The sequence below is a fragment of the Balaenoptera borealis genome (assembly GCF_965194805.1).
Source record: "Balaenoptera borealis genome assembly, chromosome: 2".
NCBI lineage: Eukaryota > Metazoa > Chordata > Mammalia > Artiodactyla > Balaenopteridae > Balaenoptera > Balaenoptera borealis.
This window is the reverse complement of record NC_138867.1, coordinates 158467505-158482235: the sequence shown is the minus strand read 5'-3', so window position 1 is coordinate 158482235 and position 14731 is coordinate 158467505. Positions and strand designations below refer to the sequence as shown.

At 36.3% G+C, this 14731-nt stretch overlaps 1 protein-coding gene across 3 annotated transcripts in view; it reads right to left on the bottom strand.

Moving 5' to 3' along the window:
• CPEB4 (cytoplasmic polyadenylation element binding protein 4) overlaps nucleotides 1–14731 on the bottom strand; it is a 64084-nt gene that overhangs the window by 44782 nt on the left and 4571 nt on the right. For all 3 annotated transcript variants that reach the window (XM_082381100.1, XM_082381101.1, XM_082381102.1), the window contains exon 2: nucleotides 33–114. In XM_082381100.1, coding sequence (XP_082237226.1) covers nucleotides 33–114 — 82 coding nt within the window. The remainder of the gene's footprint in view (nucleotides 1–32; nucleotides 115–14731) is intronic.

The window sequence follows — 14731 nt, the reverse complement described above, 5'->3', positions numbered from 1 at the left end:
CTAAAATCAAATAGTTACATTTGGAAAATTACCTTTAATCGAATCATTTTCAGCTCTCATTATGTCAATGAGTGAACTCTCCAGTGAGTGCATGTCAAAAGTCCTGGGGCGATCCTGTAAACACAAACAGCCACAAACCACTTTTAAAACAGCATTTAATTATAAAAGAGGATAATAAGCTGTATTTGATGGGACACATCAAAAAGTGGCAATTTTCCTCCCTCTCTGTATAAGGCACATTATTACTACATTTTACTTTTAACACTTACAAAACACCAAAACCACAAAAGTTAGGTACCCAGGGCTCAGCAAAGATTGATTTGATTTCTAATAATAATTTCAATAAAAGCATAACTTTCATGAACAAAGCAAAAACAAACTAATTTTCATATGGTTAAGAATATTAAATAAATGTAAAAATAGAATTCATAATCTTTCTCTGTCACTTAAGATTGCAGTCATGTGGCAAAGCTTCCCAAACTTGTTCCAGCAGTAATCTACTAAGGTGGCATCTACATGTGCTATTCAGAATAGCTATATTTACTTATAAGCCAAGATCTGAAAATAGTCATCAAATGTCTGAAAGACCACTAAGTGGCAAAGTATTCTTGATTTTTCTGCCATTAAAGGAAAGACAGGGTGTGGAGAACACTGCTGGTCTAAACCCCGGCTTAACGAAATGCACTTCATGAGTGGGTGAGGAATCTGAAAATATAAAACCACCCCAACTGCTGGGGCATTCTTCAGGATAAAAAGTACTAGAGATAACTAAAATTAAAGTTTAGCTTGATAATGAAAAGTAGATGAAAAAGTTTTCAAATTAAATACTGAAGGGGAAGAAGTAATACATGTTTCTGACCCACCTTAAGAATAAACAAACACATAACACATATAAAGACCACAGCAAGGGTATTAAAGAAAAGGGGGCTTCCAAAGCCCTCTTTATTATATTTTCTCTCTCATTACTTTTTAACTCAAAGCTTTGGCTTTGTAAAAGGATTCGCCTCATTTTATCCCTTATTTTTTTTTTCCACACTTGTTGGGATCTCATTTTTCCACCTTCCAGCTTCTCTAGCACTTTAAGGCTGATAGGGCATGTCCTCTATCTTTCGTTCATCCTGACATTTCTCCTTTGTCCTTCCATAACACTACTCACCCTGTACTATTATTATCCTTCCATGAAATAGGGACCACTCCTCCTGACCCCACCCACCACACAGATATCCAGTAATATTCACTGAATTGTTTTAGGATACAAACTTTTTTTTACTTCTGCAACCTGAGGGGTCCAAGGGCAGTTACACTGGCATACAATCCACATTTAAAGTAGAGAGTATTAGAGGTTTTTTTCCCCAGGGTGGTGGGGGATGAAGACAGGAGGGGAGTAGATGCCTTAACATGCTCTTCGGCTCCAAACTGGTATGGCTCTTCCAGAATATCTTTCCCACTTTTCCTCCTGATCCTTTCCTCATTGTCCTCATCTTCTCAATACGGTCCATAGAGAGGCAGGAGGACAGGTGGCCAGAATGAGAATTTCTAAGGTTAGTGTTCACAAAAAGGAAAAACTCTTCTGTTTTTATCCTTCCTCATCTCAAGCCCTGAATTAAATCAAAACTTTATTGCACATTCTTTCGGAAGCCACGTGGATTTGAGGCATAACCAGAGAAACAAGTTAAGACAAAATTCCGCTATCTCATTCTGCAGTAGCTGGATTTGTCCTCCCTCCAACAATCTATGCACCACACTCAAAATCAGCCCAGCCACTATCTCTTCTCCACAACAAAACCAGTCTTGGAGACACTAATGCTCAGTGTCTGTTCCCTTGCCTATGTTCTCTGTCAGTTTCCCAAGGGTAGGAAGTATGTCTTACATCAAAAGTTCCCAATGTTTATAACTCCCAAAGGGTGATGGTGTGCCAAGATATCATCTCCTCAACCCACAGGACTGCCCAGAGGGCCTGATGTGGCAGGAACTCCCTGGCAGATGATTTCTATTTCTATATTATCATTTTCTATGCGTGCTATGATGTGAAACAGGTTGAGAAGCCTTGTTCCACATATCTGTTATCACTGTGCCTCACACAGGGCCTGGCAGCTTAGAAAGCCTGCACATGTTTCCTCAATTGAGGAATGAATGAATTCCTTCAAGTAATTTATTTTAAATATTGAAAATATTTCTTTTCTCCTATTTCCTTATCTTGAGGTTTGTTTTTATACATCCCCTTTCCGGCTATAGAGTTGTAGGGGGTTTTTTGGGTCAAAATAACTGTAATGGTGGTGGGGAGAGATGGAAGAGGAGACCTCAGCCTTTTTTTTTTTTTTTTAATGCAACTAAAGTAGTAAGCAACCTGTGAACTTCCAGAACTTGCATTTTGCCAATCACTGAATGACAAGAGCACCCAAGAGAATCAGTCGATAAAGAATATTATACAGTGTTTTTGTTTGTTTTATGACAGCTGTTTCCAGTAAGAAGCCTCCTTTTCACCTATAATTTAGCGAAGCCACTTCATACCGCCCCCCCAGCCTATTGCCTAGAATATAAAGATTTTTGCTAAAATAACCACTGACTTCTAATTGGTACAGTACATTAAAACTAAAATCCTAAATGAATATTTAAATTTTCAGTAATGCTTTGTGGGATTAAAAAGCAAACAAACAAAAAACCCTCTATCCTTTTTACACTTATACTAGCTTTCCTTTCATTTGTCACGATTTAATACAAGGATGATAAATAAATACCAATATACAAACTCTGATCAACTGGTACTGACTCTCAGATGCAATGTGTTGAGAAGAATTTTCAGGCTCTGAATGGAATTAGAAGAAAACAGTGTCTCAACAGACATTTGTAAGTGCAAGATACAGACCCAATGGCACAAGCACCACATTTTTGCCAACCCTGGTCTAATATGTACTCCTCCACACGATCCAACCTTATTCGCAATTACAATTATTATAAACTACTTTACATTTGTATAACACTTTGTTTCTTATGATGCTATGGTAATTCAGAGTTCCAAGCCACATATTTTGTCAAGTAAACATTCTGTTCTCAGAGAGGGTCCAAAGTTTATTATTCTTGATTACTCCCTCACTGACTTTTTTCTGTCTATTTTAAGTATCTAATTTTACAAAAAGGACCAAAATGTAAATGTCTGTGTCATTCAGAAGTAGGTGGAGGGGTACAGACACAAATAAACCCAAGGAATAAGAACAGCACAAACAATGTTGGTTTTCCTGCCCAAGAACCAAAGTGTCAAGTCAAGAGTGCTTTGATTTCTATATTTCATTCTTCGATTTTTCCTTTTTGGCTTGCTAATTGGGCCAAATATCATAACCACTTACCTATTTTCTAGAATCCATTTCCCAGAAAGTAAACTAACTATAAAATAGAAACCTTGTTAAGTGACAGCTCTTCTTGATTGAACTTGAGCTGATGATCAAAATATGAACATCAGCCTAAATCAGTGGAACCGAGCATTAGGCACTAGGAAGCCTGGAGTGTCATGTGAGCTTGACATTTTCATCCTCTAGACCCTCTTCCTGATCCGAAAAAGGAAAGAGTTTGATTAGATCTCTAATATTCCTTTCCCAGAAACAAAATACACTTGTATTCTAGCTTTCCGATATCCTAAGATAGTCTGTGCTCTTTCAAGATTTGCAGTTTAAATTATGATGAGTATGGAAGGAATCAAAGATGTGAACAAGAATGACTGATCAAAGTTTATGACTTCTTGCCCACAAAAAGGTGGGGGGGTCAATGACTGATTAATAAGAAAATGAACTCTTATAGAGTCTTAAAAGGACAGTCACTGCGTTTTCATTATGCTAAACATAATGCAAAATAACAAGCATTTTCCAAAAAACTTACTTAAAACAATTTGTTGAAGGGGGATGTCCTGATTTCCAATAAAAGTTCAAAGACTCTATTATAAAACAAAAAAACACTCCATCTGCTTCAACCCACTGCTGCCAGTTTCTCTTGGAAGACTACAGAGATAAAAAGCAGAAAAGCAGAGCTACCCTTTATTGAGCATCTACTGAGTACCTGACATTATTCTAGGTACTGTTTAAATACTGTCTTAATTAATGTTCAAATCTCCTTTTAAGTTAGATTGTATTATTCTCATTTTAATGACCAAAACTAAGACTAGAGAAAATCCACAGTTTACTGCACAGACAGGTTACTGCCTAGTTCAGCAGCTTAGTCAGGATGCAAGCCCAAGTTTCACCCAAAAGCAAATGGGCTGCCTTGGGTGAAGTAATGGTCATGGCAGTCAAAAGACCACACTAATTAAGATATATATTAGAATAAATGAGATACTCTGCCATAAGGGTCCTAGGGGCAGGAATGTGCTGGCTAGTACCTGGCAAACAGTAGGCACTCAAATATAACTCAATAAATGAAAGAAAGAACAAAATGTATGTATAAGAGTAATATAGGATAATATCGGAGATACTAAAAACATAAGAAGAGATAAAGAAGCCTTATCTTCCTTCTTCCTGTTGAGATGACAGATAGATGTGGTCCACAAATTAAAGACCTAACACAAATGCATCTCTAGGTTAACTACGGCCAACCACAGGAGCAGAAGTGGTAGTAATAGCAATAATAATAGTACCAGCAGCTAACGTTTAACAAGCTCTAATGCTTTACATGCATAATCTCATTTATTCCTCACAAAAATCCTATACAATTAAGTGTTAAGTTATTATTCCATTTCACAGATGAAAAAAGTGAACCTTAGCATGATTAAGTAACTTTACCAACGTCAGGTAATGGAGAAGGCAGAATTTGAACCCAGGCCTTCTGACTCTAGAACATGTGAGCTTAATAATCATGAATGAAAATAAAAGACCACCAATTATTTTCAAGGCTCAGCAAAGCAAACTTGATTACAATGTGCAGACCTCTTTTTATTTTGTAAAAATTAATTGTATTTAATATATTGAGTTGTAACTTGTTGGTTTCAGTTTCTATCATCTCTACTTCACAGGACAATTTCTAAAGGAAAAACCACACAAGCCGCTATGAAAATCAAAGTTGATAAAAATAACCTTCTGACAAAACAAATTAGTATTTCAAAGAGCAGGACCTGTCCTTTTAATATACACCTGAATAATCCTGACTGCCACAGCAAAATAGGAAGACCTACATCAGCAAAGAACTGATGACACGTCTTTTTATAACATCCCAGAGTAGCCACAAGAAGCACGTGAACCTGTTGGTCTATTACAATCAGGATGAACAACCAGATTGCAATTATGCCACAAACCAAAATTATCATTTTGTAGCTTTTTTAAAAAAATCCAGATGGATAATGTAAGCCAGTGTTTCTCATACTTAAGAGTATATCAGAATCATCTGGAGGTCCTGTCAAAACATAGACTACTGGGGCAACCCGTCAAGTTTCTCATTCAGTAGGTTTGGGTAGGGTCCAAGAATTCACATTTCTAACAAGTTTCCAAGTGAAGACAGGGACCACACTTTGAGAACCACTGAGTTAAGCAATTCCATTCCACAGGTTAACTTCATTAGATACTTGGGGGGGTGAGTTGTAGCTTACATCCTGTTGACAGCTGTGATGCAGTCCAGCTTAAACATTCTACATCAACCATTTTAAGGTTTCCTTATGAAGAGAAGGGCTTTGCTCTCAAATCCCAAATCAAAGCCCTCTCTTCCAAGCTCTAAGATGCATAAATTGGAAAAAAGATTACAGTTCAGTTCAATTTCAACAGAACCACCACCTTGACCACTCCATTAATTGTTCCTGTCTTCTTATACTTGAGTTAGTATGTTTTAGCATTACTAGACCTGGTCTAAAACACAAAATGTACTAAATTGAACATGCCCACATTATTAAGAACCAAAGCCAAAATTCAGCTACTCCCTTTACTCATTGTCTTCCTATAAAGACATACATTACTGTGAGCATCACTTCTCGGACTGCTAGGTATCTGTATCAGCTTATGGAAGTTTCTCTTTCCGGCATAAACTTTCCCTGGTGAAGAAGGGAAAGGAAAATATTTTGGTTTGAAAGGCAAAGTCTATGCCAGTGTATCAGCTGCCAAAATAAACAGGAAGTTTGAGATGCCAGCAGAGCCCATAATTAATCAAAGGTAACTCTGGGAGTTTTAATCCAAAATTTGCCAAAATGTAAATATTTTTCTTGGATTAAGTATTTAAGGCCACAGATATCAAAAGTTGGCAATATAGTCAGCTTTCAAGATTCCACTACCAGATGACCCTTCCATCCCTGTGCAGGCGAAAGTCCCTTTTTCCCCATATCCCCCTAGCACGCTGACAGCCCACATGATACTGACAAGTTCTGTTACAGCTACCCACCCCCTCCGCCACTGGACTGCGAGCTCCACTCATCTCCACAGCCACAGACTGTAGCAACTGTGCAGCGTACACTAAGTCCCTCATCATCGTTACCATCATCATTAAAGTGGCTAACATGTCCCTCCTGGCTCTGTGTTGTGTCTCAGATGAATGATGTATGATTTATGTACATTAGTTCCTCACAACCATCGTGTAAAGTGGATACAATTATCACCCCCATTTTAGGCAAATGAGTTCTGAGAAGTTAACTACTTGCCCTCAAAGTCACCAAGTAAGTGGTGGAGTCTGACTTCAGAGCAGAAGCTCAGAAAAGTGGTCCATTTAAATGAGCTTTGTCATGACCTAGAAATTCCAATCTATCAACACTTGCAAGGTATGAAATCCTTCACTGTATACAGGGTCTGAATGCAGAGAACAAGTGTCAGAGGTTAAAGTGAAAGAGGTAATTACCTGAAGTGGGAGAAACCACATTTAATAGCATCTCATATTTCTTAGCAGGATCCCTCTTCAGTCAGTGCTTTCTCATTATGACTGCTTTATAATGAGGCAAAGAGTCTTCCAGATCTTGGGCTACCAAGTGCTTCCTAATAGAATAATAAACTGTAACAAAATGAATCAATGTCTTTGGGGTATTACCCTGACTAGATCAATAGCTCCATTTTCTTCCACATGAACTGATGAATCTGATCTCTCCAGAAAGCCTTTGAGAAAATTTTCTTTTACCCCACCTTCACTAAATAAACCACATTCATGTTCACCATTAGCAATCCTTAAAGTGGTAAATATTTTTTGTCACCACTTGACTGTATTAAAAACACAACTTGGCATTCTAGACTTGATTAGTCAGTTCCTAAATCAATAGACCCCTTCCTCTTGTTAACTATGTGTTCATTTTCACCTTGCCTGGCAGAGGGAAATAATTAAAATCTAGTCCAAGACCTGCATTTAAATCACCACTTAGGAGACAACTGATCTTGACACTGCATTGTCTCTGAACCTTGATTTCATCATGGAAATAAGGATTGCACCTCCCTTATAAAACTGGGGTGAGGAGAAATGAGACAAGGTACGCACCACGCCCGCCAGTTAGGAGATCCTCTCAATAAACATTCCCTCTGCCCTTTCTCTCTCTGGTGAAATGGCAAAAGAGCCCAAAACTAACATATTAAATTAGGTATTGTTTGTATCTGAATAATTCAGCTGTTCTGTGCTATTTCCTGTAGCTCATTTTCATAGAGAAACAAAAAAGGGGAAAAAAAAGATATTTCCTACCTAATAAGCTATTTGGGGCAAGAGGTCATTAGTTCAGGAAAGTGGGAAGAGCTACGAAAACTAGGCCCTAAGGAATGAAGTCATTTAGACCCTCTGGCCATTCCTCTATCTTTGGCTGCTTACTGGCAGTCAGCAGTCCTCTGCTATACGTCTGCTGGGCCTGATCAGGGTCCGGAGTCAGCAGAGAGAACGGTCACCCAAATACACACTCTTTATTCTTAAACTGAGGCTTGTATCTTGTAACCCATAACATCCATAATGTCTCTTCTCTTTCATGAGCCTTGACAGCAACATCAAAAGGCAGCCTGTGCCCAGTGTCAGCCTCTGGGCCCTCACAGCTCCCGCCCCCACATCCTTAGCTCTCCAGAGTCTCCAGTGCAGAAGGCACTTCTCAACACGCAGGTACAGAGCGAGAGGTCACCGGACTGTACAGTTCACGAGGAGCAGCATGTCTGCCTTGGTCATGTACTCCTAGCACACGGTCCATTGAAAGCATCAAACATTTGTGGGTTGAAAAAGAGCAAGAGATGAAAAAAAGTGTGATGCAGCCCAAAGGCCTGCAAAAGACCCCAAACCTTTAAATTCCCCTTCGGAAAAACAAAAACACATTAACAAACAAAAATACAACCAAAACGCTCTCAGTCCTGTCCTGTTCTCTCTCCTTTTGGAGAGCCTTCCCCCAAGTCCACAGAAGCCTGAACCCAGGAGAAGGCTGAAATGAAGAGAGGAAAACTGAACAATCTCCTCCCAAATTTGTGGTCATCAGCTGATGTTTTGGTGTCTCGTTGGATCTCTTTTTTTTTTTTTTTTTTTGACGGCCATGTGACCACCAGCACCCTTCTTGACCTAGAAGGGAGATGCGGCCAATAGTGGTTTCTTTAGAGATTAGCACCAGGTTGAGTGGTGAAACAGGCTGAGCAGGTACAACAGAAATGTGGGCCTTGCTTCAATTTCTCACTATCTTTCTTTAAAAAACAACTAGAAGATATTTTTGTATGTTTTTAAGGGGGAAAAAAGACTATCTTTTAGAGACACATACTAAACCATTTACAGATGAAATGATACAATACCTGGGAAATGCTTCAAAATAACATGAAAGCAGGAAGAGACAGTTAGGAAGATAGATGAAAGAGGACTGTCCAGAAGCAGACCATTGTTAGAAGCCAGGTGACGTGTATGTACATGGGAGTTTGCTATACACTACTCTATTATTGAATATGTTTAAATTTTTCCATAATAAGAAATGAAAAAGACCTGGGGGGAAAACCTTTATCCAAAGAGGAAACAAACAAACAAACAAAAAAACCAGTTGGTCACTAAATTTTCCAGCAATGTTCAAGAAAATGGGAGCATCATCTAGGCTGATTCCCACTATTAAGTACACTGAGTTTATTAAACAAAATTATAGTTGAGCTTATAAAATTCCTCTTTAGAGTTAAACTCAAATTACCATACACCAGTTACACAATGGTTTGCACCTTTTAAGAATCTGTGCTATTTGCAAAATTTTGAATTAATATTTCTATTTGATGACTTTCTTATACCAACAGAATCTTTTGGAAGCCAAATATTAGGCATATTTCATTTTACTTCAAAAACACTGGACAAAAGAAATGTGAAAATGAAGGATTAGGAAAGTTGAGGAGCTTGCCTTAGGTCACACAGCTAGTAAGTGGCAGAGCCATCGCTGAAACTCAGATCAACTCAGATCTGACTTCCATATGATAATTAGGAGGTTTTTCTGAGTAGCAACTGTTCTTACATTGTTTGGTTCTTTTTAAGGTTCTTACAGACAGTAAGGCTACAGCAGTTATTTTACTGACTAGCACGAGATACATTCCTCAAAAACACCTGGGAAAACTATTATTAAAAGTATGTTGCATAACATTTAAATATAAATATGGCTTTAAAATGTATAATACTGAGGAATTAACTATAACTTATTTTAGAGCTAAAAGAAAGCAATGACTGGGATATATCTGGTAAATATGCAGCAAATAGAAATTGCCCAATTTAAATACTCTATAATATGAGAAGTACTTCTTTAGCTTAAGGCTTTAAACTTTAAAAATTCAGTTTGCAAACATGAGGGAGGACCTGTAAGTGACTGATGGAGTTTTTTTCCTTGACATGTAATGAGACCTAAATTCTGCGACCCACAGGCTAAAGTTTGCCTTTTGTAGTACCATTTTGTCACAGAACTTAGAAAAGCACATGTTGTGTACAGGTGTATATTTATAAAAGTGACCATTAATAAAATATTTGGAACTGTCATTTACACACTGTTTCTGTTATACCTAAAGTTGAACCTGTTAGTTTGCCTTGAAGTTTAAACAGCTCATGGATTAAAATGAAATATAACTATTGGGCTAGTTGCTAATTTGTTTACAATGATAAAAAATGCATGTTCAGTATCATTCAAAGATTAGCACAGGTCAGAAATACATTATGAATCAAATCAAAACAATTTTTATGAGATATCTACCTATGCCTAGTCCATAACATAGCAGGTGCTCAATAAATATATGCTAAATAACTTAATTAAAATATAAAAAACAGAACTTAATTCCAGGATAAAAGCTAAAATATATTCAATTCAAATCTATGGTAACTTTTCCTGTCTTTTAACCAACAAAATCATAAATTCTTCATTAAAGTACAGTCTCCTTCTAAGTGTCCATCGACAGATGAATGGATAAAGAAGATGTGGCACATATATACAATGGAATATTACTCAGCCATAAAAAGAAATGAAATTGAGTTATTTGTAGTGAGGTGGATGGACCTAGAGTCTGTCATACAGAGTGAAGTTAGTCAGAAAGAGAAAAACAAATACCGTATGCTAACACATATATATGGAATCTAAAAAAAAAAACAAAAAAAATGGTTCTGAAGAACCTAGGGGCAGGACAGGAATAAAGACGCAGACGTAGAGAATGGACTTGAGGACACAGGGAGGGGGAAGGGTAAGCTGGGACGAAGTGAGAGAGTGGCATGGACATATATACACTACCAAATGTAAAACAGATAACTAGAGGGAAGCAGCCGCATAGCACAGGGAGATCAGCTTGGTGCTCTGTGACCACCTAGAGGGGTGGGATAGGGAGGGTGGGAGGGAGACGCAAGAGAGAGGAGATATGGGGATATATGTATATGTATAGCTGATTCACTTTGTTATAAAGCAGAAACTAACACACCATTGTAAAGCAATTATACTCCAATAAAGATGTTAAAAAAAAAAGTACAGTCTCCTTTAATGTATACAAAAACAATCAAATGTTCTAAATTTCTTAAAAATAGACAAAATCTTTCAAACTACTGAAAGATGCAGGCTGCCAATGCTAATAAAAGTTTAGGTATATAAACAATTATAAAACTTCTCTTCAAGAAAACTGATAATTCTGCTAAATGTTTTATCTGTCCTGGGTTGCATCTAGCTTATTTAAAAGTAGTACTCTGAGAAGTGGAGCATATATGATGATAAGCAAAACTAAGGACTGCTCAAAATCTTTCATAGATACCCAAGCTTTTTGTAGTTATTTTAATTTCCTGATTTTACTCAATATTAGAGATTTTAATTTTATTTTAAATTAAACAAAAAAATGTAAGCTACCTAATACGGCCACATACTTAAAGTACCTTACAATAACCCTTCACTGCTAGGTCTGTGTTCTCAAATTTAAGTGACTTGCTCAAGGTCACACAGCTAACTAGAGTTCAGATCAAACTTAAGTCTGTTTGGATCCAGGGCCTGTGCTTCAGTCTACTATATTTTTGGCCTCACACAATAATAGCCTTTCTCAGTAATTATCCAAGTGTCAGCTTCAGAAACTGATTAAAAACAGGATCTATAGATCCTTTATCTTTCTATTGAGAATTTTCTGAAAACCTGAAAGTGTAAGTCCTTCTGTTTCATATTATACAATATGATGAGAATCTACGCTAACTTTGAAGTAAAAAATTCTATACTGCTATAAATTTATCATGGTAAAAATATACTTTAATTTCCGCAAGAACAATTTTCTTCGAACAATTAAGTACAAAATGACTTTTGTCAGGAAAAATTAAAATGAATGCTCATGTTACAAGCTCCCTGCCTTAAAGAGAAATGCATTATATACATTATCTCATCTGTGATGGGACCAAAAACTGAGGTAAACTATAGTGCTGAAAAAATGTGATAATGGAACCTCAAGCTTATTTTCCTTAATAGAAAGAGCAAGAAAGTCGTAAGGAAAATAGATTTAGACTGTAAAATTCAAAATAGGCATATGTTAACTTTAAGACTACTTTTCCATTTCTTTCTCATGAACACCAACAAAAATTATTCTCAAAAGCATAAACTCATGAACTAAACAGCATCTTTCTAGTTGCAACTAGCAACAAGCGCATTCACTAGGCTTGCAATAACCAGGTTTTTCCTGAAAGATGTTGGAACAGTGTGTTGATCATATTCCATGGCTTCCCTGAAGACACATCAAAAAATAATCAAAAAACTACCCTGCCCAAGTTTCAATTCCATCAGAAAAGCAATTAAACCTAGTTAAAAGGCTTTCTACAAAAAGGTGTAAAATGGTATCTGGTAGCCTTTTCCCAAACTTTTCCAATATTTCAATTCTGCTGGAGCCAGAACCATCCAACCCATACTTTACAGTTAAAAAAAATTAGTTTCCCGTCTTCTAACATAGATTAATACAAAGTCAAAGAAAATGTTTCCTATATCCCTCTTGGGACTATATGAAAAAAACAAAAAATGTAATAACGTTGCACTTTAGATAATTTTAATACTGATAATTCACCATTACTTTCAGACCTGAAGCCATGCAGTAACTTTCTGTTTTCAGATATAAGATGCCATATATAATTTTGAGGATCAATAAACTGAAAACACAAGGAGAGTTATTAAAGTAACAAATTATTTGCCTGGTTAAGACAACTTAGCAAATCCATGGTGACCAAGTAAGAGCAAATGGGCTCCAAATCCTAAAATGTCTCCCTATCAATCAAGTTTTAGGATCATCTTTGTAACAGATTTTGTCTCCCCCCTTTCCTTTTTCTTTTCTTTTTTTTTTTTTTTCTTTTTGGTCTACTTCTTGGTTCTTAGCTAATGGAGATGGGGGCGTAACTGAGCTGAATATAAGAGAGTACTAGGATATATAGCATACAATTCTCCTTTACATTCCTGTAAGGACAGAAGATCTAGGCACCCCTCCAAAGAAATGCTATATTCAAATTAATTATTGGCAGGTGCCCCAATATATTATTTGGTTTGGACATCAGGATTCCAGGATGTGTTTGGCAGGATGGGTAGGATTTTTCTCCCCTTAATGTAAGGGTCAAATCATGCCTTTAGTCACATAAACGTGGCCCTTGTTTCTTCATTTTGAAATTAAGACAATAAAACTAAGCCTCATAGGGTTGAGAAATCCTATACACGAAGTGAGATAACATATGTGAAAGCACCTAGCTCACTACCTAGTATATAGTACGTACTAAAATAAAACAAAAAAATATTGATTTGAATATTATTTGTTTAATATTTTAAAGTTGATAAATATATTCTATTAGTTTCCACTTTTAAAACTTTATAATCAGCTTTTGATCATCAGGTATCAATGATTCACTGTAAAAATTTTTCTCTCATCTTACATGCTTCCAGAAGGCATTTACCACCCCCCATCTGTAACATGTCTATGTGAAAAGACACTGTAGTATAATGGTTAAAAGCCAAATCTCATGTGTGAATAGTAATAATAACAATAATAATAATAATTTCTACTTCATAGGATTGTTGAATGAATTAAATGAGTTAATACATGTAAAACACTTAGACTATCATAGGCATGTTAGCTATTATTAAATACATATTAGTTTAGTTGTATCTGAAAACTGGATTTCAGGCATGTTATCTGCATTCACATAATGAAAACTTCAAGCTAAGCAAAAATAATTTAAAAACAAATTTTAATACAAAGAAAATCCCAAAATATAATGCCTGTCATATCAGTTATTTAGAGGATTATTCACATATTTGGAATCTTTGCTCCTGCTCCATAAACATGGATAAAAGAGAAGGTTAAGATTGGCCCCCAAAATTAATTTAAAATGTCATCATGAATTTTAATTCACTGTATGTACCCAAACCTGTATTAAACAAATGTAAAAACCATTCTGATTCATTTCAAATTAAAATAAACACTGCCCAGTATTAGTTACATTTCAGGTAAATTATTTCCTTTTAATATAATAATTCCATGCTAGCCTTTGATTTAATACCAATATTATAATATAGCCATGTAAATTCTATCCTGTAATTTCTGTGGTAAATTTTAAGATCCCTCTATAACAACTAAGGAATTCTTTCTAAAAGCAAGGGAAATTGAATTACTAATCTATAAAATGTCTTTCCTAAAATTAATAGTGTTTAAGGTAATAAATTTAAATAAGATAGCAGTGTTTAGAAAAAAGTATGGACTGTGATTGCAGCAGTTTAAATTTCACAGTAGCTTGCTTTAGAATCATAAGGAATTTAGGAATCACCTAGGTCACCACCACCCCCAATTTTATGAAGAAACTGAGGTCCCCAAATGCTATGACACTGATAGAGCCAAGCCCACAACCTAGGTGTCTGGGCTCCCAGTCAAATAAATGTTTCTTCAAATCTTTTCATATCAGATTTAACCAAGTAACTCATATCAACTCAAAACAGTATTTTTGCCAAAAAATTATTCAAAAGAATAAGTCTCTAAAACACACACACACACACACACACAAACACAGAGAGAACTGCATTCATTTAAGTAAGCACCACGGTACTCAGTTAACTGACTTCTTATATTTTCAAAACCCTATTAGGAATTTCTTGTCATAAAGATTATTTTCAAATCACTTATTTTTATTGTGACTTTCAACTCAACCCAATGCTTGCTCTCAGCTCCCTACCTCCCAACCTCTCTTTTTCTCTCTCTTCACTCTCTCACACACAGAAATATACACACTCTCCTAAAAATGGTGGGGATGGTGAACAGAAATCAACAACTTAGTTTCTAATCCTACCAAATTTGAGCCAGGTATATTGACTCATCCATTTTCCATCCTCAGCGTAATAGACAAC